General features: G+C 54.7%; 2 protein-coding genes across 3 annotated transcripts in view; one reads left to right on the forward strand and one right to left on the reverse strand.

Annotated features, from left to right (window-relative positions):
- Positions 1-10,598, forward strand: part of SLC31A2 (solute carrier family 31 member 2) — a 26,116-nt gene extending 15,518 nt beyond the window's left edge. The window contains exons 2-4 of the mRNA XM_005309114.5: positions 1,139-1,205; positions 2,529-2,718; positions 6,455-10,598. Of these exons, the coding sequence (XP_005309171.2) occupies positions 1,139-1,205; positions 2,529-2,718; positions 6,455-6,623 (426 nt within the window). The 3' untranslated portion in view covers positions 6,624-10,598. The remainder of the gene's footprint in view (positions 1-1,138; positions 1,206-2,528; positions 2,719-6,454) is intronic.
- Positions 8,932-24,680, reverse strand: part of NIBAN2 (niban apoptosis regulator 2) — a 119,962-nt gene continuing 104,213 nt past the window's right edge. For both annotated transcript variants that reach the window (XM_065571908.1, XM_005309112.5), the window contains exons 7-14: positions 24,547-24,651; positions 22,018-22,180; positions 20,092-20,279; positions 18,987-19,142; positions 15,943-16,059; positions 15,197-15,304; positions 14,617-14,728; positions 8,932-13,417 (exon numbers count right to left, since the gene is read on the reverse strand). In XM_065571908.1, the coding sequence (XP_065427980.1) occupies positions 12,579-13,417; positions 14,617-14,728; positions 15,197-15,304; positions 15,943-16,059; positions 18,987-19,142; positions 20,092-20,279; positions 22,018-22,180; positions 24,547-24,651 (1,788 nt within the window). In that variant the 3' untranslated portion in view covers positions 8,932-12,578. The remainder of the gene's footprint in view (positions 13,418-14,616; positions 14,729-15,196; positions 15,305-15,942; positions 16,060-18,986; positions 19,143-20,091; positions 20,280-22,017; positions 22,181-24,546; positions 24,652-24,680) is intronic.

Genomic DNA, 24,680 nt, shown 5'->3' on the forward strand with positions numbered 1-24,680 from the left:
CTGCCTAAGCAGGCCTGCTTTGCTTTCTCCTCAGTGGCTATAAACAGCATACTTGCCCACAGCTATAAGTGACCACACTGCCCTTTGCAAGCAAGCACAGTTATTCTTCAGGTGAAAGCATTACAGAGAAAACACATTAAAACGATAAAAGAACTTACACGCCAGCTAATAAGCTTACCAGCGATCCGCCCTTCTCCCCAACGCCAGCATGGGCTCTGGCAGGTGAATAGTCCTTCAGCCTCCACCAGGCGAGTTTTCTGTGGTCACAAATTGATGACAGCTTTTGCTCAGAACACGAACACTGCCTGAAACCGGTGGGTATGTACTCGGCACGGCTCAGCTGTGCCCCCACTGCCTCTATCCATGCTGCCCACTGTGGTTACACTGTTATTCATACTCCTCCTTGCTTGATGAGAGCGTGAGCATGTGTATGCGAGCAGGGGAACCACACCCCTAGCTCGTAGCGTAGACTTAGCCGGTGAGTCCCTTCTTTATCTTTGATCTGCAGAGACCAGGAAGAGGTAATCTGCCCGACAGCAGCTCAAAAGCTTGGGTCTGGAGTTGGGCATCTGCATTCCCCTCCCTCCAGATATTTCCTAGGAAATCCGCTTGGTTCAACCTGACAGTGCCTCCTTGTCTGGCCCAATCTGTAAAGCAGTCCTTTGAAGCTCATAACACTTCCCAGCAGGGTTTACATTGGCTCCGTCCGCCCCCCTAGAGAAGTTATGCACAATCCCACAATAACACGTCCACTTTGCATTTGTAATACAATGGGCCCCAAAGCTATTTAAACTTAATTCAGTCAGCTCTCCCAAAATGTTGCCGGAAGTTGCCATGTCTGTCTACCTTTACTCACTCTGTGTATTGGCCGTGCTCCTCCCATTCTGTCCATACGCGGAGACTCTCTGGCCTCTCAACCTGGCAACTTTTATCAACACTAAACTCACTTGAAGAAATGTTTTTACTATCATTTATAAAAGGTGCTGAGGCCCCATCTATGAGATGCTGTAATTAGCGATCATGAGTCTCTCTCTACAGCTGGAAATCTGGCACCGGCTGGTAAGAGATGGGGTTACTGTTTCTACATTCCACCCCAATCCAGTTCCTAACTTTTGCCTTTGCTTTGCTTCTCCGCCAGATGTATTTCTACTTCTCCGACAAGGTGGTACTTTTGTTTGACTTCTGGAATGTCCACACCCCTGCAGGTAAGAACAGAATCTGTGGATTATTCCCACCCCTGAGCGATAGAAATTAGACCCAAGTAATTTGTACTGTAAAACATAACCACCCATAATCAGCTGCTCTCTGAGGCTATCAGCTATGTAGTTTGTTCATGTTTACTCTAGCAGAGGCCATAATCTGTGCTGAGTAGGTGATAAGTAGAGGAGGGAATAAGGGCGGCTATTCAGTTTACTCACTGTTTTCGCTGTAGTGACAGACACCAAATCATGGACTGGGAGAATAGGAACTTGCATGCACAGAAAAATTCCAACAGAGAATGTGTTCTCCACCATTCTATACAAACCCACTGCCTGCCCCCAGCCCCACGCCTGATCTCCGGAGGTCCCCTCCTGTCCCCCAGAATAGCCCTGATCTCTCCGTGTGGAATTCACTGAATGCCCCAAACTGTCGCTACTACATCACAAGCCACTGAAAGATGGTCCACGCTATTGCTCAGTAGGGATTGACGCACAGCACACATTTGATAGGCACAAATTACAACAGCTGGCCATCTCTGCTCCAGAGTGGGCCACGACTGGGACAGCGAGGGAGGAGACAAATGAGGATGTAGAGCAGTTATTTATCACATCCCTGCCTTATCCATTATACCATGTACACAAGCACTACATTTATGCATAAAACAATGCCAATAAAAGCTACAAAGAAACCTAGCAGAAGACTAAGAGAGTGTTTAAACTCAGCCTCTAAGTCTCCCATAGCAGGGGAAGAGTATTGGTTTGGTCACAGATTGGGATGGGACTTGGGGGAAGATGCCCAGAGAATATACAGTGATTTGCACAGTCTCAAGAGGACTGATCAGTGAATCACACACCGGCCTGCTGCCACTCCAGCAATGCTAAGGTGCGGGGAGGGGGTGCCATTATGAAATGGAAAGTGGGCAGTTCTGCCAGAGGGCTCAAGAAGAACTTTGTACCCCGTGTCCTTCACTCGGAAGAGGTTCTGGCCCCATCTGGGATGAGCAGAGCAGAAGAGATGGGGAGACCCGTTGGGGTGGGTAGAGGCAGATGTCACTAGAAGCACCACTGCCCCTTTCCTACTGGATTGGAGCTTTGCAGCCTGATGGGATGGGGATGAAGAGTGGAATAAGGGTGGGGGGAAGGCAGATGCTGAGGATCAGCTACTGTATTTGATCAGGAAACTTCCTTAGAAGAAGGGACTCCCTCTAAAACTTACTGTTCAGAGTCCCATGAAACACTCGCTGCTTCGTGGCAAGTTAAATGGTCCTTCCGTTGCAAGGATGGTCCTGACTCTCTTGCTGGTCAATCTGAATGGTGTTTGCCTTGCAGGGATGGTGCTCTCGGTGCTGGTGGTTCTGCTGCTAGCGGCATTGTACGAAGTTATCAAGATCAGCAAAATCAAACTTCTTCGCCAGACGATACTGGCCATCCCTGCCACCCTCAGTCAGGAGTCACTCGGGGAGCCGGAGACAGGGTCTGTCAACTCCAACCTGAGTCAGCAAAACACCACCTCAAAAAGGTAACCCAGTCCCCATCTGAGGCTTTCGCTATCGCCTGCTACACAGAGGAGGCCCCAGGGCTTTAAGCATCGTTTGCTTAAACGTTTGTGGTCCCATCATAGGGTTGCCAAGCTTCCAGGATTGTCCTGGAGTCTCCAGGAATTCAAGATTACTCTTTCATTAAAGAGTATGTCATGTGACAAAACCTCTGGGAATACGTCCAACCAAAATTGGCCACGCTAGACCCAGGGTCTGTCCAGACCAGCGGCCTGTCTCTGACAGTGGCCAGTGCCGGCTGCTTCAGAGGAAGGTGTAAGAGACCCTGCAGTAGCTTCCAGGGAACCTTCCTTCTCATGCTCAAGTGCTCACATCTGAAGAGCGCAGGGGGTATAGGTGCCGACTACCCCTCTTTCCCGTGGGTGCTGGACTCTCCTTCTGCCCCCGGCCCCGCCTCTTCCCACCCCTTCCCCACCCTCATTCCAACCCCTTCCCCAAATTCCTGCCCTGGCCCGCCTCTTCCCCGCCTCCTCCCCTGAGCACACTGCGTTCCCATTCCTCCCCCCCTCCTGGAGCCTGCTAATGCTGCCAGACAGCTGTTTGGCGGCAGCCGGGTGGGAAGCGCTGGGAGGTAGGCGGAGGAGAAGGAGGTGGGGCGGGGGGGGGGGTTGGGGAGCTTGGCTGCCAGTGGGTGCAGAGCACCCATTAAATTTTTCCCTGTGGGTGCTCCAGCCCCGGAGCACCCCTGGAGTCGGCGCCTATGGCTGGGGATGCGAGGTGAAGATGAACAGTGCAATACACAGTGAGAGGAGGGTGCCCACCAGATAGGCCGGGTCAGGGGAGGCCGCAAAGCTAAGGAGGGAGAGGTTCCAGACACTGCCAATTCAACACTCTGCAGGTGTTCAGAGCCCTCTACAGGCAATCCTCACCCGACTGACTGCTTCCCCCATTCCCCCCACCGCCTGGGGGCAGCCTGGCCCCTCAGACAGGGAGCAGCTAGAGTGCTCCAGCAGGAGTTGCAGCTCCCACCCCATCTCTGGCGTCTCCTGCGCCCTGCTCCCTAAGGCCAGGAAGGGGGTGAAGTTGCTGGCACTGCTCCTCCTCCTTCCCCAGAGCTCTGCTCCTGGTCAGTGAGATGCAGGTCAGGGGAGATGAGGATCCCAGGATTCCCAAACCCCTCTCAGTAGATGGCCTCTGCCCAACTGTCCTCCTCCACTAAGTGCTCCTGCCCTCATGTTTGCCCCGTACTGCCTCAGCTCCTTCTCCCCCACCCCCATGGGCTGCTGCCCCCTCCCTCCTACACCTAACTCAGGTCTCAGCTCCCCCCATACCACAGGTGTTTTCTTGCTTTGCCCATTGGCTTCAAGGGGTGCCCAGCTGTTCCCTCATCTTCAAAGTCAAGAGGGACCACTGCCCTGTCCCACTGGGAGTGGCGGGGTGGCCGGGCAGTGACACCGGGAAAGGGCTGAGTGACAGGGACTGTCGATCACCAGCACACCCGACCCAGGGAGCCGGCACTGCCCCAGCCAGCAGGGCTGCAGCCGGAGGAGTTCAGTCTTCGCGCTGTTTGGAATTGTTCCAGAGGAACAGTTTTCCATTGGAAAATGCTGATTCAATGGAAAATTATCGAACCGTTTCTTTTCATCTTGGCTGCATTGGCGTGTTTAAATTATAAAACCGGAATATAAACACGTCGAGCCGATCGAGTGAGAACAAACGGTCATTTTGATTTTTCTTCAATGAAGTTTTGGAATCCCCAGGAAATTTTGCATTTTTGTTCCAATTCGGAACAATTTTCCCCCCAAACCTTTGGAATTTGCCATGGGACAGGAATTCTGAGTTCTGACCAGCTCTGAATTTTTATACAAGTTGTTTGCAGATTTGTTAACTGGAACGTACTGGTTTTTCTGGGTTCAAATGGTGGCAGGTGCCGCAGGCTTTCTGTACCCCGTAAAGCATCACAACTATAGCTGTTAAAACGGAACCAATTAATCCCACTCGATCTCGTCTTCCCTCAGGCACCGTCTGTATCGTGAGCTAAACCATCCCAATTACGCTGGTATTTTCTGGCCAACCACATTTCTCTAGCAGGGCTCCTTTGGCAAACAGCCTGAGGAAATATGCTGAACGGCTTCCCTCCCTGTCTTTTCAGGAGCCCTCGTCAGTGGTTCCCATGTGATCGGGGGTAACTAGCATGAAAGGCTTAATCTCAGATGGAGTCTCATTCACAGGTGCAGGATTGACCCCCCCTGAGGCCAGGAACAAATCACTGGACATTATGGGAATGCTAAGGGCTTTCCCCCCTCAGCGTATCCACAGGGAATGGGAATCTGTTATGGGCACACAGGCCTATCACACGTGATCACTTTCTGCTTTGGCAGTGGTGGGATAATGGAACTTGTGCCTTTGACACAGAAAACCCATTCAAGGAAGAAAGAGATCGCCCCAAAAATACACGTACTGACTACTGTTCTGACCCTCCTTCATTAGAAGGCCATGTCCGTTAAGCATCCAATTTCTATGCTCAGTTAAGGCCGGGTTCACTATTTTCCTGCAGCTGGAAAGAGCTTTTCATGGACCCCGGGGCACTGTACTTAAAACATGAAGTGCAACTAACTAAAAAGAACATCTTTGGCTCACACTGGGATGAGGTGGTAACCACAGCAGGTGACAAGGGAGAGAATTCCACCAAGTTAGAACCCTGGGGGCTAAAAGCTCAGTGTGCCTAAGTGATCCAGGCATGGAAAGGGTTAAAAAATCAAAGGCAAGTTTTAGCCCATATGTGCAGAAACCAAAATGCAGAAGAGGCAACGCTTAGTTCAGAGCGTAATGCCGCCCAATGATTTAGCAAAGGAACAGGAAGCCAACCAGGCGCGAAATGCGGGTAACAAACAATGCAAGGGGAAGTCACGTGACTTTGAAGAGCTTGCCGCCCTGCCTTGCATGTCCTGTTTCATATGGCGCAAAGTTTCATATACGAACCAGCAGGAGAGGAGGAAGCAAGCTAGTGTAGATGATGGGGGCCGGGAGGGGCTGCAGAGCGGTGTCATTTTGGTGCTGTAGCCCACACAGCTTCGGCAGCGTGCTGAGATCACTGCCTAGCATGCTGCTGAAGATTGTCCCATTGTTTCCTTGTGCTTCCCCGTCTGTCTGGATCCACCTGTCGCCGCTTGTCTTACACCGTAAGCTGTTTGGGGTCTGTGTTTGTACAGCCCCTAGCACAATGGGATCCTGATCCAGGAGTGGGGCTCCCCTAGGAGCTACCACGATACAGCTCATTACTAGACAATCAGAACGTCTCAGCGGCTCAGCCCAGCGATGACGGCCTGTGTAGACGTACCCGAGCCAGCGGGAATCATGCAGGTACAGGAGGGAGCCGGGACGCTGCAGTAGCAGGCACTTCAGTGTGGAGCGTACGCGCCTGCCTGGACCCCTGCGTGATCACGCCGGGGCTAGGTCATGCTGCTGCAGCTGCACTAGGTGGGTAGCTTGGGTGCTAGCAGATTACACGAACGGCAGTCAGCACGGACAGACCCTTAGGCAGCACAGTGCCCTCAGCGCACTCTGCAAACATCAATTAACCCCACAATGTTACACCCACAATGCACTACCAGGGCTCCTGGCCATAAGCTCTCACACCTCTTTGGCCAGTACCCTCCTCCTGGAGCACGTCAGACACACTTGGAAGTCTGGGGGGATGTTGCTAACTAGCAAGATTTGTTCGCGCCATAGTTAACTCTGCTTTTCTTTTCTGGAAAGGTGGTTTCTTTCCCACATCAGCCAGAGCCTGCTCCACGTGGCCCAGGTGGTGATCGGTTACCTGGTGATGCTGGTGGTGATGTCCTACAACACTTGGATCTTCCTGGGGGTGATCGTGGGTTCCGCCCTGGGTTTCTACCTGGCTTACCCGGTGTTCACCGCGAGATAGCGGTGGCCTGCTGCACTCCAGGGCAACATCTGCAGTGGGAGGACGACTAAGGAGGCTCTACTAGAGAAAATGATTGTGCAAGACTTGGCCTGGAGCTGGCAGGAGATAATCCCCACGCAATGGGGGACGCCCCCCATTCTCCCACCCTGGGGGGGATTGAGTTTCTTCCTTTTCAACCTAGCGTGGTCTCCCCTTCTATACAATTATCCATTTTCAAGATCGCTTTTGGACCCTTTCTGCTGGGCAGGCCCTCATCGTCCTGGCCAAGCAGGGCACGGCCCCACAAGGAGCTAAACTGGGCCACGGGCTGCTGCCGTCTCCAATGACTTTGAACCCACCCTCAGTTCTCACTCAGGAACCCCAGGAGCCTTTCCCTGCTGACTGGAGGAGCAAGGGGGCTTGGGCCGTGGGCACTGCCACCCTCGCCTGGGGACTGACAGAGCGGGCGGACGTGTTACAGGCTACGCCCATCAGCGGGTGCTGGAGGGATGGGAATGCCAGGGGATAGATTGGGGTTATTTTACCCTCCCTCACAGGTTGTTCATGTTCCTGGCTGGCCCCCCTAACGGCTCTGTTCCCCTCTCCCTGCTGCTTGTGGGCAGGAGGAAACTAACGCTCAATGTGCTTGTGCTGGTCTCTGACCCTAAGGGGACGCTCCCCTCACACTGTGCCTTCTGTGTTCCCAACAGAGCAAAGCCGCACGGCAGCGCCCTCTGGCTAGCGCAGGGGGTGGGCAGAGCTTGACCACCCTCCTGCTGCTGGAGCATAAGGGAGTCAGTCAGTTGGTTTAACCGTCTTGCGCATGCCATGGCTCGGTTGCTTTGGAAACCAGGATGCACCAGGGGCTGGTGTGTCTCACAGGATCCTGTTGTAGTTCATGCCAAAAGAAGGACCAGTTTTAATAAAGCTAATTGCGCGCGTGTGTGTGTGGGTTTGTGTGTGCGCGCGCGCACCTGATCATGGGAGAAGCCGCTGGCCTCTCATAAGGCTGAAAGATAACGTGTAAATAGGTGGTGCTGATCAAAAATCAGGCTCCCCAAGGGCCAGCCATTCCCCCGTGGCAAGGGACTGCTCAGACAGCTGCAAGGGATGCAGTCAAGAGCAAACAAAGATTTCAACATTTTTAGTATAAATTCACTAAATTTCTAAAAGAAAAGTCATTTTGAAAACGTTGAAAGGGATTTCTTGACAACTGCTCAGCTCTCTGCACATCAGGCACAAGCCCTCTCGGGCCTGCACAGCCCAGAGTTGTACATGGACAAAAAAATAAATTATTCTATTGAAGGTTTAACAGTTAGAAACTTGAGTCCTTAATTCACCAGCTTCGTCTTCCCAGTGTGGGGACTATATGCTGATGGGGAGACTTTATGAACAAGAAAACAATACCACCTAGCCCTTAGATACCACTTTTTTCTCAATAGATCTTAAAGTGCTGTACCAAGGAGGTCAGTATCACTGTCCCCATTCTACAGATAAAGAAACCGAGGCACAGAGCAGGGACGGTCGACCAGCAGGCTGGTAGCTGAGTCAGGATTAGAACCCAAGTCTCTCGAACTCCAGTGCAGTTTGCTAAGTGATATCCCAGCTGAACACACACCATGTTAAGAAGCCATTCACTGACCTTAGCCAGCCAGATAGCACTGCCAGGGAGGTCACCCTGGCCAGTTACCCTCGTTACAATTAAGTCCTAGGTTCCCACCATCACATGGAATGTCCCAGAGCTCACCATTTTCACTAACCATGAAGGAGAGATGGTCTACTTAAGCCACGGGACAGGGACTCAGGAGATGTGGATTCAGTTCCTGGTTCCACCATTGTTTTTTTGTATACCCCTGGTCTTTCTGTGCTTCACTTCCCTATCTGTAAAGTGGGAACAGTGCCACCCCCTTTCTTCCACCCTTTTCTCTTATGTATTTACATTGTATGCTCTTTGGGGCAGAGAGAGAGAGTGTACAGCGCCTAGCACAGCAGGGCCCGAAACTACAACTGGATTACAAATCCACTTAGAGCTAGGCCCTAACCTAGGACCCCAGAGCCCAAGTTCTCTGCCACGCACACCCGCCTAAGCCCCAGTCTACTTTTGGATGCGCCCATGTATATGCACTTACCAACTACATAGTGGGCCCCAGACTGGACATCAAATCAAAGCCCTCCTTCTGAATTTAGAGGAACTCCGCCGCTGGCCCCAAACATTCTGGCTCTGCCCCACCCCACCCCACCCCCAACCCTCCACGTGGAACATCTCCCTTTCGTTGGTATGTCTGGAGTGATGTCACCGCTCAGTCAGGAATGAGAGCGTGTCGCTAGCTTTAAATAAAGCTGGGTTTTATTTATTCTTAGAAGCATATTTTAAACATTTGTATAACATTCTCCATAAAATATCTTGGAAGAGACAGGTTTTGATTCCCAAGGCAAGGCACTTTGGGAGGCCCCAAGTGGTTTAGACTGGGCACCACCCATTTAAAAATAGAAAAAATGGCATCTAAAATACACATGGAAGTTGGAATGTATCTGTAGCAGAGGAAAGGATTCGAAGGCCGGGCTCCTGGTCCATATTCTGCATTGAAGGTCTAAGCAGCTCATTCACGAGACTTTACACACCAGGTGTTTCAGCTGTATCTCATGTTTTAAACATTACATTACCTGCATGCAGCTCGTGTGTCTGCTGAGTCGATTCCCCAGCTAGCTACATGTCCCCAGTTCCCCTTAGCGTTAATGGAAGTCTGAGACACAGGTCATCCACGAGAGGCATGGATGTCCCATTGCGTATTGGGTTATATACCACCCCTAGTGTTCAGCTGAGCTCCTGGCTGGAGGTCTGACTCAATGCAATTGTACTTGGATTGTACCCGAGATGCCGGAGAGAGATCTGGAGAAACCCACTTCAGCAGCCTCTGCCATCCCCTGCGTTTGGCCAGGGAACGTTTCTGCTCTCCCCACACCGCGACCTCCTGAAAAGGGCACCACGGAGAGCAGACATCTGGCGAGTTGGGTTGTGCCCCCACAGAGGAGTCATTTGACCATCTCCACTGAAAGACCCTGGCTAACTCGGTCGGAGCGTTTCTGGGAGCTTGGCCAGAGCACGGCTGGAGCTGGATTCCAGTGCACGCTTCCACCGGTCCTGCCTTTGACAGAAAAACTACAGGGCTCCCCTCTCCTTCACTCCTGGTGCAAGGACAATAGGACCCATGTAACAGTCTACGCTTTTGCTTTAAGGTGACCTCATCCCTTAAGTTTAATTTGTTTGCACAGACCCCAAAGCCCAGTGGGGTCAGACAGAGCCAGTGAACCTCCTTTCTCTCCTCTCCTCCTACCATGACAGGTGTTTCCAGGAGAACTTAACTCTTGCAATGCAACAAGAGCTAAGCCCACCACGAGGCACAGGCTTCACACTGGGCACCATTAAGAGACCCCGTTGTCATGTGACCCCAGCGAAGTCAAATACCTCCAGGGGGTCAGGGTGGATTTAGTTGGCGTCCTGGGGTAGCACAGACTCAGAAAGGAACAGGGGAGATTTACTCCCAGCATGTTGTGTGTGCTGGGAAGAGGATGTAAGTTCAGCAGAGCTTTTCCAGAAGAGTTGGATGTGGGGGGAGGGGAAGAGCTATAACTAGGGACCCAGTGGGAAAATGAAAGCGAGACCCCCCCAGCCTCCCCCCCATATTTAGAGGTTTTCCTGACTGGCTGGGGGGGGGGGGGAGGGGAAGAGGGAGGCATGCAGACAAGTTGCATCCTTTCTCTCCACAGGAGCAGCTGTCTCTCTCCTACCTAAGCCATACCTCCCACCCTCATGGGACAGGAAAAGTATCCTAGGCCAGTCCACCCTCAGTGCAATGAAAGTCCCATTGGGTTGATGCTTGCCAAGAGCTGGGCATGGTTGTATCAAGACCCCTTTCTCCATTAAGGCACTTGTTTCTCTCACTACTGTTAGCCCAGCTCACCCCAAGCCACCTCCTACCCAAGAGCTACTCAGCACTCCCCAAAAGCAAACCCAACGAAAATAAGAGCCCTAAACACACCGTCACGTGCAGGAGGGAATCGCCGATTAGCAACCAGCCAGAGTCCTACAATGTCCCTGCCAGCCTGCGGCCCCCTCTCCTCTCCGGTGCAATGGGAGCTTCCACTGTGCAGTTCTGTCAAGACTTGCCCTTGTAGATCTCGCCCTCTGAAACATGCACCTAGATTTCTGGCCTTCTCTGGGACCTTTAATTCTCTCCCTGCAAAGCCAACTTCCTCTCCATTCCCTTCCGAAAACACTATTTCACCTACCCTGGCCTTCCAAGGAGGTTTCCGCTCTCTCCCCTTACCCCCTCCATGTTTTAAGGAAAGGGAAGGAGACCGTCCATCAACAACATTCATGTGGCTATTAGCATTTGTAAACAAACCAGCTAAGCTTGTCGGGGACCATCTTCGGTAGGTTCAAGGCTGCAGGGGGCTTGCAAGGAAAGGGATGAGTGGTGGGGCCACCACTCACTGGGGCTTTGGAGAAACCACATACCAGAAGCGAGGGGAGGAAAGAAAAATAAGTGGCTGGTTCTAAAGCTTCAGAGATGTATCGCAATAGCCGTTTTTAACTGAACAAGGGACTCAAGCATCCACTAAAAGCTCCCAGGAGCAGAATGGCACTGGATAGTGTCGGTCATTTACAGCTCAATCTACGCACGACCAACCATCCTCGTCGTCTCTTTCCACGGCCACCAGTTCTCTTCCACAAGCCCAGGGGTGAACTCTCAAGTTTACGTCACAGTCCTAACCTGTGTGTATAACGGGAGGAGGGACGTGGAGGAGATGGTGATAGCGGAGAGGTATTTGTGGCTCTTTCCATCCCTCAGCCGACCCTACAAGCAGACAATCTTTGGAACCATCAGCGGAACCCACAGTCAGACCAGCACATGCGAGGAAGGCCAGGAGCAACAGGGTTCAGATGCTGCCCTGTATTACCCACACCCTCTACTTCTATTGATTCTTCAGCGATGCACTAATGAGGCCGGAAACTATGCAACAGCCCCATCCTCCGCCGTTGACTCTCCTTCTTTAGGGGCCAATCAGAAAAGACGGATTCCAGTTCGTTTGTGACTCATTTAACCCTCCCTCTGCCAGAGCGTGCGGCAAGACACGTTAAAGTCATGGCACTGGCTTGAACAGTACTTAGTAGAGAACAAGGGGCATCCCATTGGCCATTTGGCTCGGGGAAGAGGTGCGTCTTTCCAGGGCGGGCGGTGGTCAGCATTTCCAAGGACAGAAGGGGGGAGTGCACATTCTATCTCAGCCGGGCTCCTGGATGCGGGCTCGTTCGGAGGAGAAATGCTGGATACCGGTAGGTGGCCTCTGACTGCAGCCGCTGTGCTTGACAAAGCAGCGTGGCGTGCAGCATTGACCTCTTTGGTTGGAATGAGAAGTATCAGACGAAGGGAAGGGCTGGATTGGTGGAAGGGGAAGGGGAATCCCTACAAAACCCATCCCCCAGGGCACCAGGCGCCCGCTGGCATACGCTGTGCAGATGTCCTGGGGAGCTCCTGCCTAGGGGAAACCCCAGGCAGTCCCACAGTCACACTCTTGTTAGTTGAGTAATGCAGTAAAGTGTCTCTTCAACAAAGGGAAAACAACAAAGTAAGACGGAGCAAGGTGTGCGTATCCTATACCGAGCTAGAGTCCTGGGAGGAGGGGCAACGGCTTGGCCAGTGTGGCGGCTTGGTTCTGGCCAGCACACGGCTTCCCTCTAAGTGGGTGTGCAGTTTAGGAGATCTTACATCTTGGTGGCTCCCCCCACCCCCTTCCCTGGGACGCTGGTGTCCGAAGCCGAGTCTGCTTCAGAAACTGGGAATGTAACAGATACCAGTGCCAGCGACAGGCCCAGCCTACGAGCCCCATCCGCCCCCCTGGCATCACTGACTCCAGTCCACCTTCGGCACATAATGTACACAGCCGGCAGGGATCTCGACCGGGGGGGCTGACCTAGAACTGAGTCTGCACCCCCTCGCTGTTCTCAGTGGTCCCCTCGCTGTTCTCGGTGGTCCCCGCGCTGTTCTCGGTGGTCCCCGCGCTGTTCTCGGTGGCCGGCTGGGCAGGCTCCACCTTCTCCGCATGGGCCTGGGTGGACACCTCTTCCCCCGTCTCCTTGTCGTTGGGTTCGTGGCGGTTCACTTCAACTCCCCCCTCAGCAAGCAACGAGGCAGCTGTCAGGGCAGGCGGCTCGGCTGGAGAGGCGGGCACGGCTGGCTTGGCTTCCTGCTCCTCCACCCCCGGGTTCACTGGGCCCGGGGAGCCAGCGTCATGCTGGGCGGAGTGTTCCAAGGAACCAGGGCCTTCCTCGGCCTTCTGGGCAGCTCCCTCCACCCCGCGCTCCTCAGAGCTGCCGCTCTGCTGGACTATTGTACCATTCGTCAGCGGTTCCTTTGCCTCCTCTCTTGCTGGGACCGGGGTCTCCACGCAGAACTCCTTCACCAGCATCCCCCGTATCCCCTGCACGCTGTCAGGAGAACCCGGTGAAGCAAGGGCAGGACAGGCCTCCAGCTCCTCCGACCCAGGCTCTTCCTGGGAGACCTGGTGCATCAGCACCTCCGCCCCGGCCTCGTAGGGCAGGGCTCCCTCGTCGTCGTGGATGACCGACACCACCTGCCTGGCTCTGCGGCGCTTCTCGGCGGACGGGTCCGAGTCCGGCTGGCTGCCGAACTCCTCTTCCCAGTCGATGGGCATGCCCTCGCCCAGCAGGTGCAGGTTGGGGTCGCTGTTGTGCATGACCATGCTGTCCCGGTATAGGTTGTGCTTCCTCTGCACCGCTGCCTCCTTCACAGCTGAAAAGGCAAAGACAGGGAGGTCAGGACAGGGTCTATTTACGTGTCAGAACCCCCACAGGCCTCATTCGAGATGGAGACCTCACCGTGCTCGGCAAGACCTGGGCCCAGCCAGCCTTCCTAGGATTCAGAGCAAAGCACATGCAACGAGCCAGTAGGGAGACACCCTTACAGTCCAATCTATACCCTGGTTTAATTCTCATGCTCACATCGACTCCATCCACGCCTTAGCCAGGCCTCCTTGATCGGCTAAATTCCTACTTCTGCCCTGGCAGTGCGGGGCGGGAGGGTCTCGGAGAAGGAATTTGGCGAAGGAGGGAATGGCAGACGAGCAGGGGCACTCCATGCCGAAGGGACAGCGTGGAAGGACGCAGGGAAGGGTTTGCAGCTGACAGATGGACCAAGAGGAGGGGAGCACGATGCAGTACGAGGATAATAGGGGAGGGCAGAATCGCGAAGGGCCTCGGTAGGGAGGACAGGAAGCCTGAACTTGATGCGGTGGAGAAGCGGGGGCAGGTGGAGGGAATCCAAGAGGGGGTGATGCAGGCAGAGTGATAGGAGCGGAAGATGATCTAAGTCGATGCTTTTCGCATGGACGGGAAGGGCTGTGATGTGAGTGTTGGGGAGGCTGGGGAGCAGGAGTTAACGGTGATCAAGACAGCAGATGATGTGTGTGTGTGGGGGGGGTGGGTTGAGAGGCTGGGCTGTCTGGATAGAGGGGAAAAGGACAGATCCTAGAGAAGTCACGAAAGAAGAAGTGATGAGATTTGGACCCAGCTTAGGCGTGTGGCACAAGAGGGCAGCTGGGCTACGGAACTGAGACACATGGAGGAAAGCGTTTCGGTGACAGTGCAGAGTGCACATACACCCTCTCCACCATCACCTAGACTCTGGATCCGGAGCAGGGTGGCAAAGTGCTGCAGGAGGAGATGCTGCAGGGGTTAGCTTGAGATGGCTCCCATCGCTGTAATGCCCGGAGCCTCCCCATGGCAAGTGGGTGGACAGGCGCATCCAGTCCTCGGCAGCCAGCCCCGTTAGCAGCAGTGTCCCTCGGTGAGCAGAAGGGGAGTGGCAGGATTCACTCAGTGTCTCCTGCCCGTTACTGCAACCGTTACAGGCTTGCATAGGCCCCTTCCCGGAACGGTGTAGGACTGAGCATGCACCCCTCCCTCCCACCCAAACGCAGGCAGCCCTCTCACCCTGCATGATGTCCTTCATGACCGACTGCAGCACGACCTCCTCGTAAGTGTTCTCCACCAGGATGAAGTTGTCGAAGTCCTCGAAGATCAGTTCCTGGAACTTTGGTAACTCCTGCCCGAAGGAGAAGGCAGATTTCACCTCGCTGGCAGAGATAACCCAAGACCGCCTAGCTGCCCTGTGGCTTTCCAAAGACGACGTGCCTTTGAGAGGCAGAGAGCTACCCCTTCCCACAAAACCATGGGCACCACTGTTGAGCCAGGGATGCCACCGGTTATGGGCCATCTAGCCAGAGGAGTTATACACCAAGTTGAGATGAAACATAGACCCAAAGGGGTGAGGAATTCCAAGATCAGGACGTTACAAAGAGAGATTAAGTCTTTGTACACGCACTGGGCCCAATTGTTCATATGCCCCAAAGCCCCTTTATGCCACTGGCAACGTCAAGTAACATTGGTGCCCTAGTGCGCCCAGAGGGGTGTAAAGGGGCCTTGGGGGTCTTCATACACAGCGTTTGATGACTCAGCAGGGTTTTTGAAACGTGCCACCAACCCATGCCCGCGGGGCTGCTCGGGCTCTTACCCCCTTGCAGGTTGGCGCCAGCTTCTTCAGCAGGAAGGGGATGGTGATCTGGAGCAGGGCTTCCCTGAAGAACTTCTTGCGCACGGTGCTGCTGTCGTAGTCGTATTTCTGCGGGACGAGGGGCGCACCGGGGGAGAGGGAAACGAGGTTGGTTAACAAACCTTTGGCATCTCGCAGGAGAGGAGATTACAGAGGAGCGGGCCGTTTAGAGGAAGGAGAACTTGCAGCTTTCCTGCCATTTTATTTAACAATCCTTTCGACAGGAAGCGATTCACACAAGGGGATTTACCGACGTGTTTTCAGTATCCAACACCAGTCCCTTCCCTGGGCTCAGGAGGCAGCGTGGTCTAGGGGACAGGTCACTGGACAGATTCGGATGACCTGGGCGCTATTCCTGGCTCTGACCTGCTGTGGGGCAAGTCACTTCACCTCCTTGTGCCCGATCTCCACTGGGTTCTAGGAACCACTGTGATACCTATTGATACTCGGTCCGTTTAAAGTTACAAATGCAGAGTATTGTTCTACACAATGCACTCACTCCTGCCCTTACCTGCCCCATGGCAGGCACACAGCATGCTTGGGCTTCAAACAGAAGCTGCAGGCACTTTGTGGCAGAGGTTTCTCTCCTGTCTAGCATCCCGAGTCCTTATCGGGGCAGCATGGGCGAGTTAAAATGCCCAACACCGTCACGTTCCAGAGACGGCCGACCTTACAGGAGCATGCAGCTGCTTTGCGGGCTGCCTTACCTTGAGCACCCGTTCGAGGATCCGCTGGATTGACTTGCACAGCTCCTCCTTGCCCAGCATCTTCGCCAGCTCCTGGTGCAGGAGCGTCCCGAACGTGTGAACGGCATCGTCCATTTGCTACAATGAGAAGCATCATCAGATGGCGTCCCAGAAGGATGCCAAGAGACCACAGAACTTTAGGCTGGCTCATGTAGGACATCCAGCAAAGCAAGGATGGCAAGGAATGAGCAGAGCAGGCACGGAACACACCATCACATGGAGACGGGTCACAAGGGCATCTCCGCTATTCCTGAACCTGCACCAGGACAGACGACAGGCCCGGTCCCCATCCCACTCATCCTCTGCACCCAGAGAGGATTTTGAAAGCACCAAGTTAACCTGCATAAAGGTGTTTTCTTTCCCACCACTAGAGGGCACTAGCAGCACATTTCCCCAAAAACAGCTGCAATGGTGCATGGGATATCAGTACACAAACTCCTCCTCCCCCTGACATGGGTCTTGTCCAGACTGGCCCCTGGATACTCCTCCGGAAGCAGGATAACAACCAGTCTCCGAAATCAGCTGTGCCAGGCTGAATGGGATGTGAGTGATGGAGGTGGGAGCATTACAGTTCTAGAACATCTCCCAGTTCTCCACAGGTGCCAGAAAGTTACACTGGCTCATAGGCTCCTACACAGCTTCTTTGACCCCTCACCGGAGCATATAGACTATTGCCTGTGTAATGTAAGGGGGAAGAAGAATTGACTCAGCGTAGCCCAGGCCTGGCCACCCATCCTGCCAGCAGCACGACAGCGTCGGATGTATACGAGGTCTCCCCGGCCCCGTGAGGTTGTTCATACGCATGCGTTCCCTCCCAGTGGGACACTGAATTGTTCACAGTAGGGTTACCATATTTCAGCAAGCAAAAAAGAGGACGGGAGGAGCCCCACCCTAGCCCCGCCCCTGCCCCTCCCACTTCCCGCCCCCCCAGAACCCCCAACCCTCCCCCCGTTCCTTGTCCCCTGACTGCCCCCTCCTGGGACCCCTGCCCCTAACTGCCCCCCAGGACTCCACTCCCTATCTAAGCCTCCCTGCCTCTTGTCCCCTGACTGCCCCAACCCTTATCCACACCCCCACCCCCAGACAGACCCCTGGGACTCCCACGCCCCATCCAACCACTCCCCACCCCCTGACAGCCCCCCCCCCAGAACTCCCAACCCATCTAAACCCCTCTGCTCCCTGTCCCCTGACTGCTCCGATCCCTCTCCGCACTCCTGCCCCCTGACAGCCCCCCCCAGAACTCCCAACCCATCTAAACCCCTCTGCTCCCTGTCCCCTGACTGCTCCGATCCCTCTCCGCACTCCTGCCCCCTGACAGCCCCCCCCAGAACTCGCAACCCATCTAAACCCCTCTGCTCCCTGTCCCCTGACTGCTCCGATCCCTCTCCCCACTCCTGCCCCCTGTCAGCTCCCCCCCCAGAACTCCCAGCCCCCCACCCCCCCGCTCCTTGTCCCCTGACTGCCCCCTCCTGGGACCCCTGCTCCTAACTGCCCTCCAGAACCCCACCCCCTACCTAAGACTCCCTGTTCCTTGTCCCCTAACTGCCCCCTCCTAAGACCCCCCCCAACTGCCCCCCAGGACCCTACCCCCTACCTGTACCCTGACTGCCCAAAACTTTCTCCACTCCCCCCAAAAAGCCCCCCCCGTTTCTTGACTTCCCCCTCCAGAACCTCCCTGCCCCTTCTCCTGCCCCCTGGCCCCCTTACCCTGCTGCTCAGAACAGGGTGTTGGGCTCTGTGCAAGCCGGACACGTGGCTGAGCTCCCCAGCACAACAAAACCCGGTCCCTGGCCCTGCACAGTGCTGCTGGACCGGGCTGCAGGGGAGAGAGCGGCCGGCTCAGAATGCAGGGCGGATCCGGCTCCTCTACAGCTGCTCCTGAGTCCAGCCCGGGACTTTCCTGCAGCCCTCCCAGCTGCTCGCTCTGCTCTGCCGGGGGGAGGGGGGAAATCCCGGACATTTTGAGTGCTTTACAAATTCCCCCCGGACGCTATTTTTAGAACAAAAAGGAGGACATGTCCGGGTAAATCCGGACGAATGGTAACCCTAGAAGTTCACAGGCACCAGTGCACAGTCGCGACATGCAGGGTCAATCGTTTGTCCCCAAGAACATAGGTGGCCGTTGGGTCAGACGTGCGCCAGGCCATGGGCAGCGCGGTGCTGGGGAGCAAAGCGAAGGGGTTGGGCCGGTGATGGTTCTGCCACTGGGGTGTTGCCACATTCAGAGGAGAAAAACGAAGCCGCTGAAATAAGCTTGTCTCCGTACCGGCGCTGTGCCCCCGGCCCGGCTATTCATTTTAACAAGGTGACTCTTTCAAAGGAAGGCTCCTGGGGGGTGGGTACAGCCAGACTGAAGCCCAGCTTGTCCAATGCACAAGAGCACACTCCAGTAGGGGGCGCCCACGCAGCAGGACATTGATGACCAGCCCAACGGGCAGAGCACTGGGAGAACCTGAATTCATAGCCACAGCGACCCACCTAAACTCTGACCCACAGAGCATAGGCGCCGACTCCATGGGTGCTCCGGGGCTGGAGCACCCATGGGGAAAAATTGGCGGGTGCTCTGCACCCACCGGCAGCTCCCTGCCCCCGCCCCCCACCGCAGCTCACATCCGCCTCTGCTCCACCTCCTCCCCTGAGTGCGCTGCGTGCCCACTTTCCCCCCTAGCTCCCAGCGCTTGCACCGCGAAACAGCTGTTTTGCGCGGCTGGGAGGGAGGAGGGAGAATGCGGCGCGCTCAGGGAAGAGGCGGGGCTAGGGCAGGGATTTGGGGAAGGGGTACAATGGGGCAGGGAGGGGGCGGAGACTTTGGGGAAGGGGTTGGAATGGGGGGCAGGGGCGGGGAAAGGGTGGGGCCAGGGAGGCGCGAGCACCCACTGGCACAGGGGAAAGTTGGCGCCTATGCCACAGAGCCTGGTGGCTAGTGCTAAAGACTGCTCCCCATAGGGCAGCGAGCATAAGGGCTGATCACCCCTGGAGTTTGGCTATTAATATTAACACGCTACCTGTCTCATGAGGATCTGGGCCCTCTGCTTGAACACGGAGGCACTGGAGACGTCAAATCTCTGTTGAAGCCCCTCCAGTTTCAGCTGGTCCATCTTCTCATAGCAGGACTGCATCTTGACAGGGTGGAAGGCCAGCTGGGAGAGCTTTTCCATGTACTGAAGGGCAAGGAGTCACACACACAACTCAGCGGCTGTACGGAGAGAGCACCCTACCTCCCGCCCACTCCCCAGGCCTGCTGAGACCCGGCATCAGACTGGACACCAAGCTTCCAGGGAGCAGAGGATGCAAAGCCCAGAAATCGGAATCCTTCCTCAACTGCGCCCATTTAATCTGGGTCACAAAGACAAGAGCATTTCCAAGTGTCTGGGGCCCCGCACCACCAGGTGGCACACAGACATGGGTGAGCCTGGTGCAGGAAGATCACCTGCTGTAGGTCAATCACGGGTCTCTACTGTTCGTGCAGGGTGGGCAGCAGGCGTGTGACCACCTGGGGCTGCTCTGGCTGGACCCAGAGGGTCCCGGCTGGATCCAGAGTGATCCCAGGTTTCCGTATGCAGGTGAAATTGGATGCCCTGGATTTTGTTAAGACCGACTCATCGCCCAGGGCTCAGGAGAAGAGCTGGGAATTCAGTTCTCACCTTAAGTGGATCCTTCCAGCTTCTGCCCGAATGCCAGAGGAGCCTATGGATCTAGTGGGACCAGGACCGGTGCTGCCCAAGGAAGCCCTGGGCCCCCTACGGTCTGTGGCTTCCAGCTCAGAGGGGAGCACACGCCTGCCAGCTCTGATGTGAGCAGACTAGGGGCAGGGCCACAGGTTTATTCTCACCATTCCGCTCCAGCCTTACTCAGGACAACTGCGGGTGGAAGCTGCGCTCCCTGCTTGGCCAGGCTTCCCCTGGGCACCCACAAGGCTGACCCTCTGCCTCCTCCTAGATTCAGGCGGCGGGGTGGGGTAGAAGCCACACTTCAAGCAGCCCATTCACAGTCCAGTGCCCTCCGCCCATGGCAACCTGCAGCAGCTACGGAGTCCGTTCCCCTGGGCCTTTCAGCCCACCCTGCTAGGCCAGCAACGGGAATCTATGCAATCTTCTCCAGGGGCCTTACCTCTCCCAGCTTCTCCATCCCGCTCTCGTTGATTACGTTCATGTTCATGTCAGTGACCTCCTTGAAGAACACTTCCCGGACCTCGGCAAAACCCTGGCTTGTGGGAATCATCAGCGCCTCCAGGATGGAAGGGATATAGGGCTGCACATGGTTTCGGACACAGATCTCTGCTTTGGGCAGCACGAAGGCTGGACGAGGAAGAGACAGGCAGACAATGAGCATGGGATGGGGCCCGCTCTGCCCACCTTCCTCGCTGAGCTTTGGAGCCACCTGGAAGCCCAGCATGGCGCTCCAGCTCCTAGACTACGCCCTAGGGAAGGACAGGAGTTGCTCTGCTCCACCCCTTCCAGGTGGTGGCCAAAAGGCTAGAGATGGAGCTGGATACATTTATAAACGGGATGACAGAGTTGCCCACTATAGCAGGACTAGACTTGAAGACCCACAAGGTCCCTTCCCATCTTAGGTCTGATCAGCCTGCAGTCGGCTACGCTTGGCAGTACTCGAATGGCGATCCTCCAAGCATCGGCGCCAACTTCTCCTGGCACCGGTGGGTGCTTGACCCACCCCCACCCCCTCCCCGACTGCACCCCTGCCCCGCCCCCTCCCACCTCCGCCCCCATTCTAACCCCTTCCCCAAAGTCCCCGCCCCAACTCCGCCCCCTCCCTACCCCTATTGGACTCCTTCCCCAAATCCCTGCCCCGGCCCCGCCTCTTCCCCTGAGCGCGCCGCGTTCCCGCTCCTCCCCCCTCCCTCCCACAGTTTGTTACTGTTTCACGGCAGCAAGTGCTGGGCAGAGAAGCGGGGACGCGACGCGCTCAGGGGAGGAGGTGGCAGAGCGGAGGCAAGCTGGGGCGGGGGGGTGGGGCGGGGAGCTTGGCTGCCGGTGGGTGCAGAGCACCCACCAATTTTTCCAGCTCCGGAGCCCCCACAAAGTCAGTGCCTATGCCTCCAAGAAAAACCCGTGGGGGTGCAGAGATTGCTACTGGCAATTCAATAGGCGGCACTCTTGAGTCAGTATTGACCCTGTCCTTCCCCCATATGGCATATGGAGCCAACGTGCTGCCAGAGATGTTGGCTTTTGTATGTGCTCCTGATACCACAGGGCTTCCTACAAACAGGAGCGCTCGTCTCAAAGCCCTGGTCAAATTCTAGTCTGAGTAATTGTATTCCATTGCTGTCAGCCCTGCCGCTGCCCTGCCGTGGGAGCATGGTATGCTTCACTGTGGTACGTTAGCAGACGCCACTTTCCACCTCAGGCGGCTAGAGTGTAACAGTGCAGACTTAGTTTGTAATACTTGGGATCCTCCAGGATATAAGGAGCTATGCAGGGTGACTACCTCTGCTGGAGGGAAATAAGGGAAAACCACATGAAAAACAAGGGACACTGCATTATATGAAGGGACATTTTAGGGAAAACACCATTTCCCTTGGCACCTCATGTATTTCTTCCTCAGGTGCACATTTCTACAGCCCTCCAGCACACAATGCAATTAGCGTAAGCTTCGATTTCATGATTTAAATAAGGGAGGGGTGATCATATTAGGGCCAAATCAAAGACATAAGGGACGGTGCCTTAAAATAAGAGAGGCTAGAGCTATGTGAACTACAGGACTGCTCCAGCACTTGGCCTCTTCGCCCCCGGGGCCGGTTTCTGGCTCCCAGCCCTAGGACAGCACTGCAGTTTGGAACGTCAGGATTTTGACTAAACCAATACAATGGGCTATTGCTGGGGGTAGTCGTTCGGGCTCAGGCTCGGAAACCCAGACCCCTCCTTAGGCCTCAGATCCCGAGCCTCAACATCTACACAGCTATTTTTAGTGCCATTGGTGAGCCCAAGACTGCAGATCCGGGTTCGGAGACTTGGTGCCGCGGGTGAATTTTTTTTTGCCATGTAGACACACCCAAAGGGGCAACACGTTTCCTACCTCGGATTTTGCTGGCTAAGTGTTCCTTTGCCGTGATGATCTGGTCCATGTCCGTGCGAATGGTGCTCTCCATTCTGGGACGCTCCAGCTCACATTTTGTCACCACTGCATCATAGTGCGCCTTTATCTGGTCATAGGCGAGCCTGTAGACAGCATCCGAGATCTAGAGGAGGAAGAGGAACAGCACCTTCAGCATCCTGATTCCACGGGGCGTCTGAGGCTGTGCTGCCGTCTGACCCTGGTGAGCCCAGGATCCTTCCTGACCTCTGTCTGCAAGGCAGCCTGCCATCTCTTTGCACCCCCCGTGACTGAGTGCTCCCCACCCATGGATACGCAGGGACGTCTGACAATAAGCTTTCTACAGCATGTACAGGAATTATGTCTGGAGCAGCCATTAGATCCCCTAACAAGGAAAGGCCTGGCTATTTGAGATCTGCCTAGCAAGTCTGGTCATAGCGCAGTGGCTGGTCAGTACATCTCAGGATTCGCCGCTTCCTGATGTCAGCAAGCGCAACGGACTCCATCCAGCTCTGAGTTTTGTTCGCTCCCACCCACCCATTTCTCTTTTTAAAAACTGCTGACATCTTTTTTCTTTTCTACTGCACGCTCGTGGTGATTTACACTGGAATCCGTGCAGATATCTGCTGTGCACCATTGCGTTCAAATGGCAGGACTCCACCGGGCTCCATGCTAGCAGATCTCAGGGCAGGAGCAAAGTCTAGGATTGTAGTTCCCGAGGTTCACGTGCCTGGGGGTGCTTTATTCATACACATTTTTGTTATGACTGCACAGTGCTACTGTATGTACAAGTTATTAATTGTGGCGTTTGGAGGAGTCTCCTGCCTGGAATTTTGTCATGCTATCATTTAGCACCTCTGGTCTTGAAGATCATAGAATCATGGAAACGTTGGGCTGGAAGGGACCTTGAGAGATCATCAAGTCCAAGCCCCCTGCACTGAAGCAGGACCAAGTAAACTAAGACCATCCCTGACAGGTGCGTTTGTCCAGCCTGTTCTTAAAAGCTTCCAACCCTCCTCTCTTGGAAGTCTTGTCCAGAGCTTAACTATCCTTATAGGTAGAAAGTTTTCCCTTACATCTAACCTGAGATCTCCCTTTGCTGCAGATTAAGCCTATTACTTCTTGTCCTACCTTGGCGATGGAGAACAAATGATCCCCGTCCTCTTTATAACAGCCCTTACCATATTTGAAGGCCTCTCTGGTCCAGACTAAATATGCCCGGTCTTTTTTTAAACCTTTCCTCATAGGTCAGGTTTTTTTAAGCCTCTGACCATTTTTGTTGCTCTCCTCTGGACTCTCTCCAATTTGTCCACAGCTTTCCTAAACTGCGGCACCCAGAACTGGATGCAGTACCCGGCTAAGGCCTCACCAGCGTCGAGCGGGACAAATACCTCCCCAGCAGGAGGAAATATTCAGCACTTCTTGAAAGCCAGATCCCTTTAAAGTGTCGAGTTGTGCACCCAAAATCAGTCACTTGAAGGCAAGTCGCTTAGGCCAAAGTTTACACAAGATGTTAGTGGCAGAGGCAGGAATTGAACTCTGGTTTCTTGAGTACCATTCCAATGCCTTAATGGACAAGGTCGCCCTTCCTCCCTAGCGCCTGTCTCATCCTCCTGCCCCTTTCATGGGAGCAGCACAAGCCCTTTCCCACCTTGGATTATTACAGTGAAATAAGAATCCAATTTGATCATCAGGATTTATGCTGGAAATCTGCACTCCTTACCTTGGCCCTGAAGGCCAGACTGGTTCCTAGTCTATTTTGCTTCCCCTCTCTCATGCATTGGCACAGGGCTGCAGCGTCTGGGTGGTTACGGCTAAGGGGCACTGTTTGTTTGTTTGTTTGTTTATTTAAAGAGGTCTCAAGTGGAATTTTTTAGAGAGTCTCTCATGGAAACATTTCTATTGCCCTCAAAGGTTTTAGAACAAGCTTGTTTGTATAAAACCATAGATTCAGGCCAGATTTAGCCTGTGTTGGTCTAAAAATGGTTTGCTAAATAGAATTGGGATGAGCCACGCTGCTGAGTGGTTGCTAGGGTGTACTTCCCTCCCCGGGGGCGATGGCCGGCACCACAACAGCCGCATGTTCTGCCCGCAACCAACAGAAGGTAAGTGGGAGGTTGAGAAATAGGCTGTTTACACCTATGCCGGGGAGCTTGATAAAACCAGCAGCGAGGCATATGGATCGGATCGCTTGTTTCCCTGCGCCCTCGGGGAGAAGGGGGTGAATCGGGGAGGTGCCTCTGAGTCACACAAGCCAGCAGGAAGCAAGAGTCAAGGCACCACACCCGAGGCGAGAGGGCCCATTCCAAAAGCGGTCGGAATCCAGTCCTGGATTTCCCAGCAGCCAGCACCAATTTCTGGAGTGTGTCATCTATACAGGAACATTTCAGCCAGTGCATGCAAAGGGGTATAATTTCACCAGCCTCGTGCTGCAGCATTCACAGCCCCACGCCGCCCTCGCAGGGCCCTGGCCTCTAACCACCGCTTCTCCCCCCCCACACACACACTAACCTGTATCCAGAGTCTCTGCCTCTCCTGGGCCTTGCCCTTCAGCTTGGGGGCGATCATGTTTTTCAGTTCTGGGACCAGTTCCTCCATCACCAGATTGCTCAAGACCTAGAGGAGCGGAGTGAGGAAGCTGTTTA

The sequence above is a fragment of the Chrysemys picta genome, chromosome 18, assembly GCF_011386835.1.
Source record: "Chrysemys picta bellii isolate R12L10 chromosome 18, ASM1138683v2, whole genome shotgun sequence".
Classification (NCBI taxonomy): Eukaryota; Metazoa; Chordata; order Testudines; family Emydidae; genus Chrysemys; species Chrysemys picta.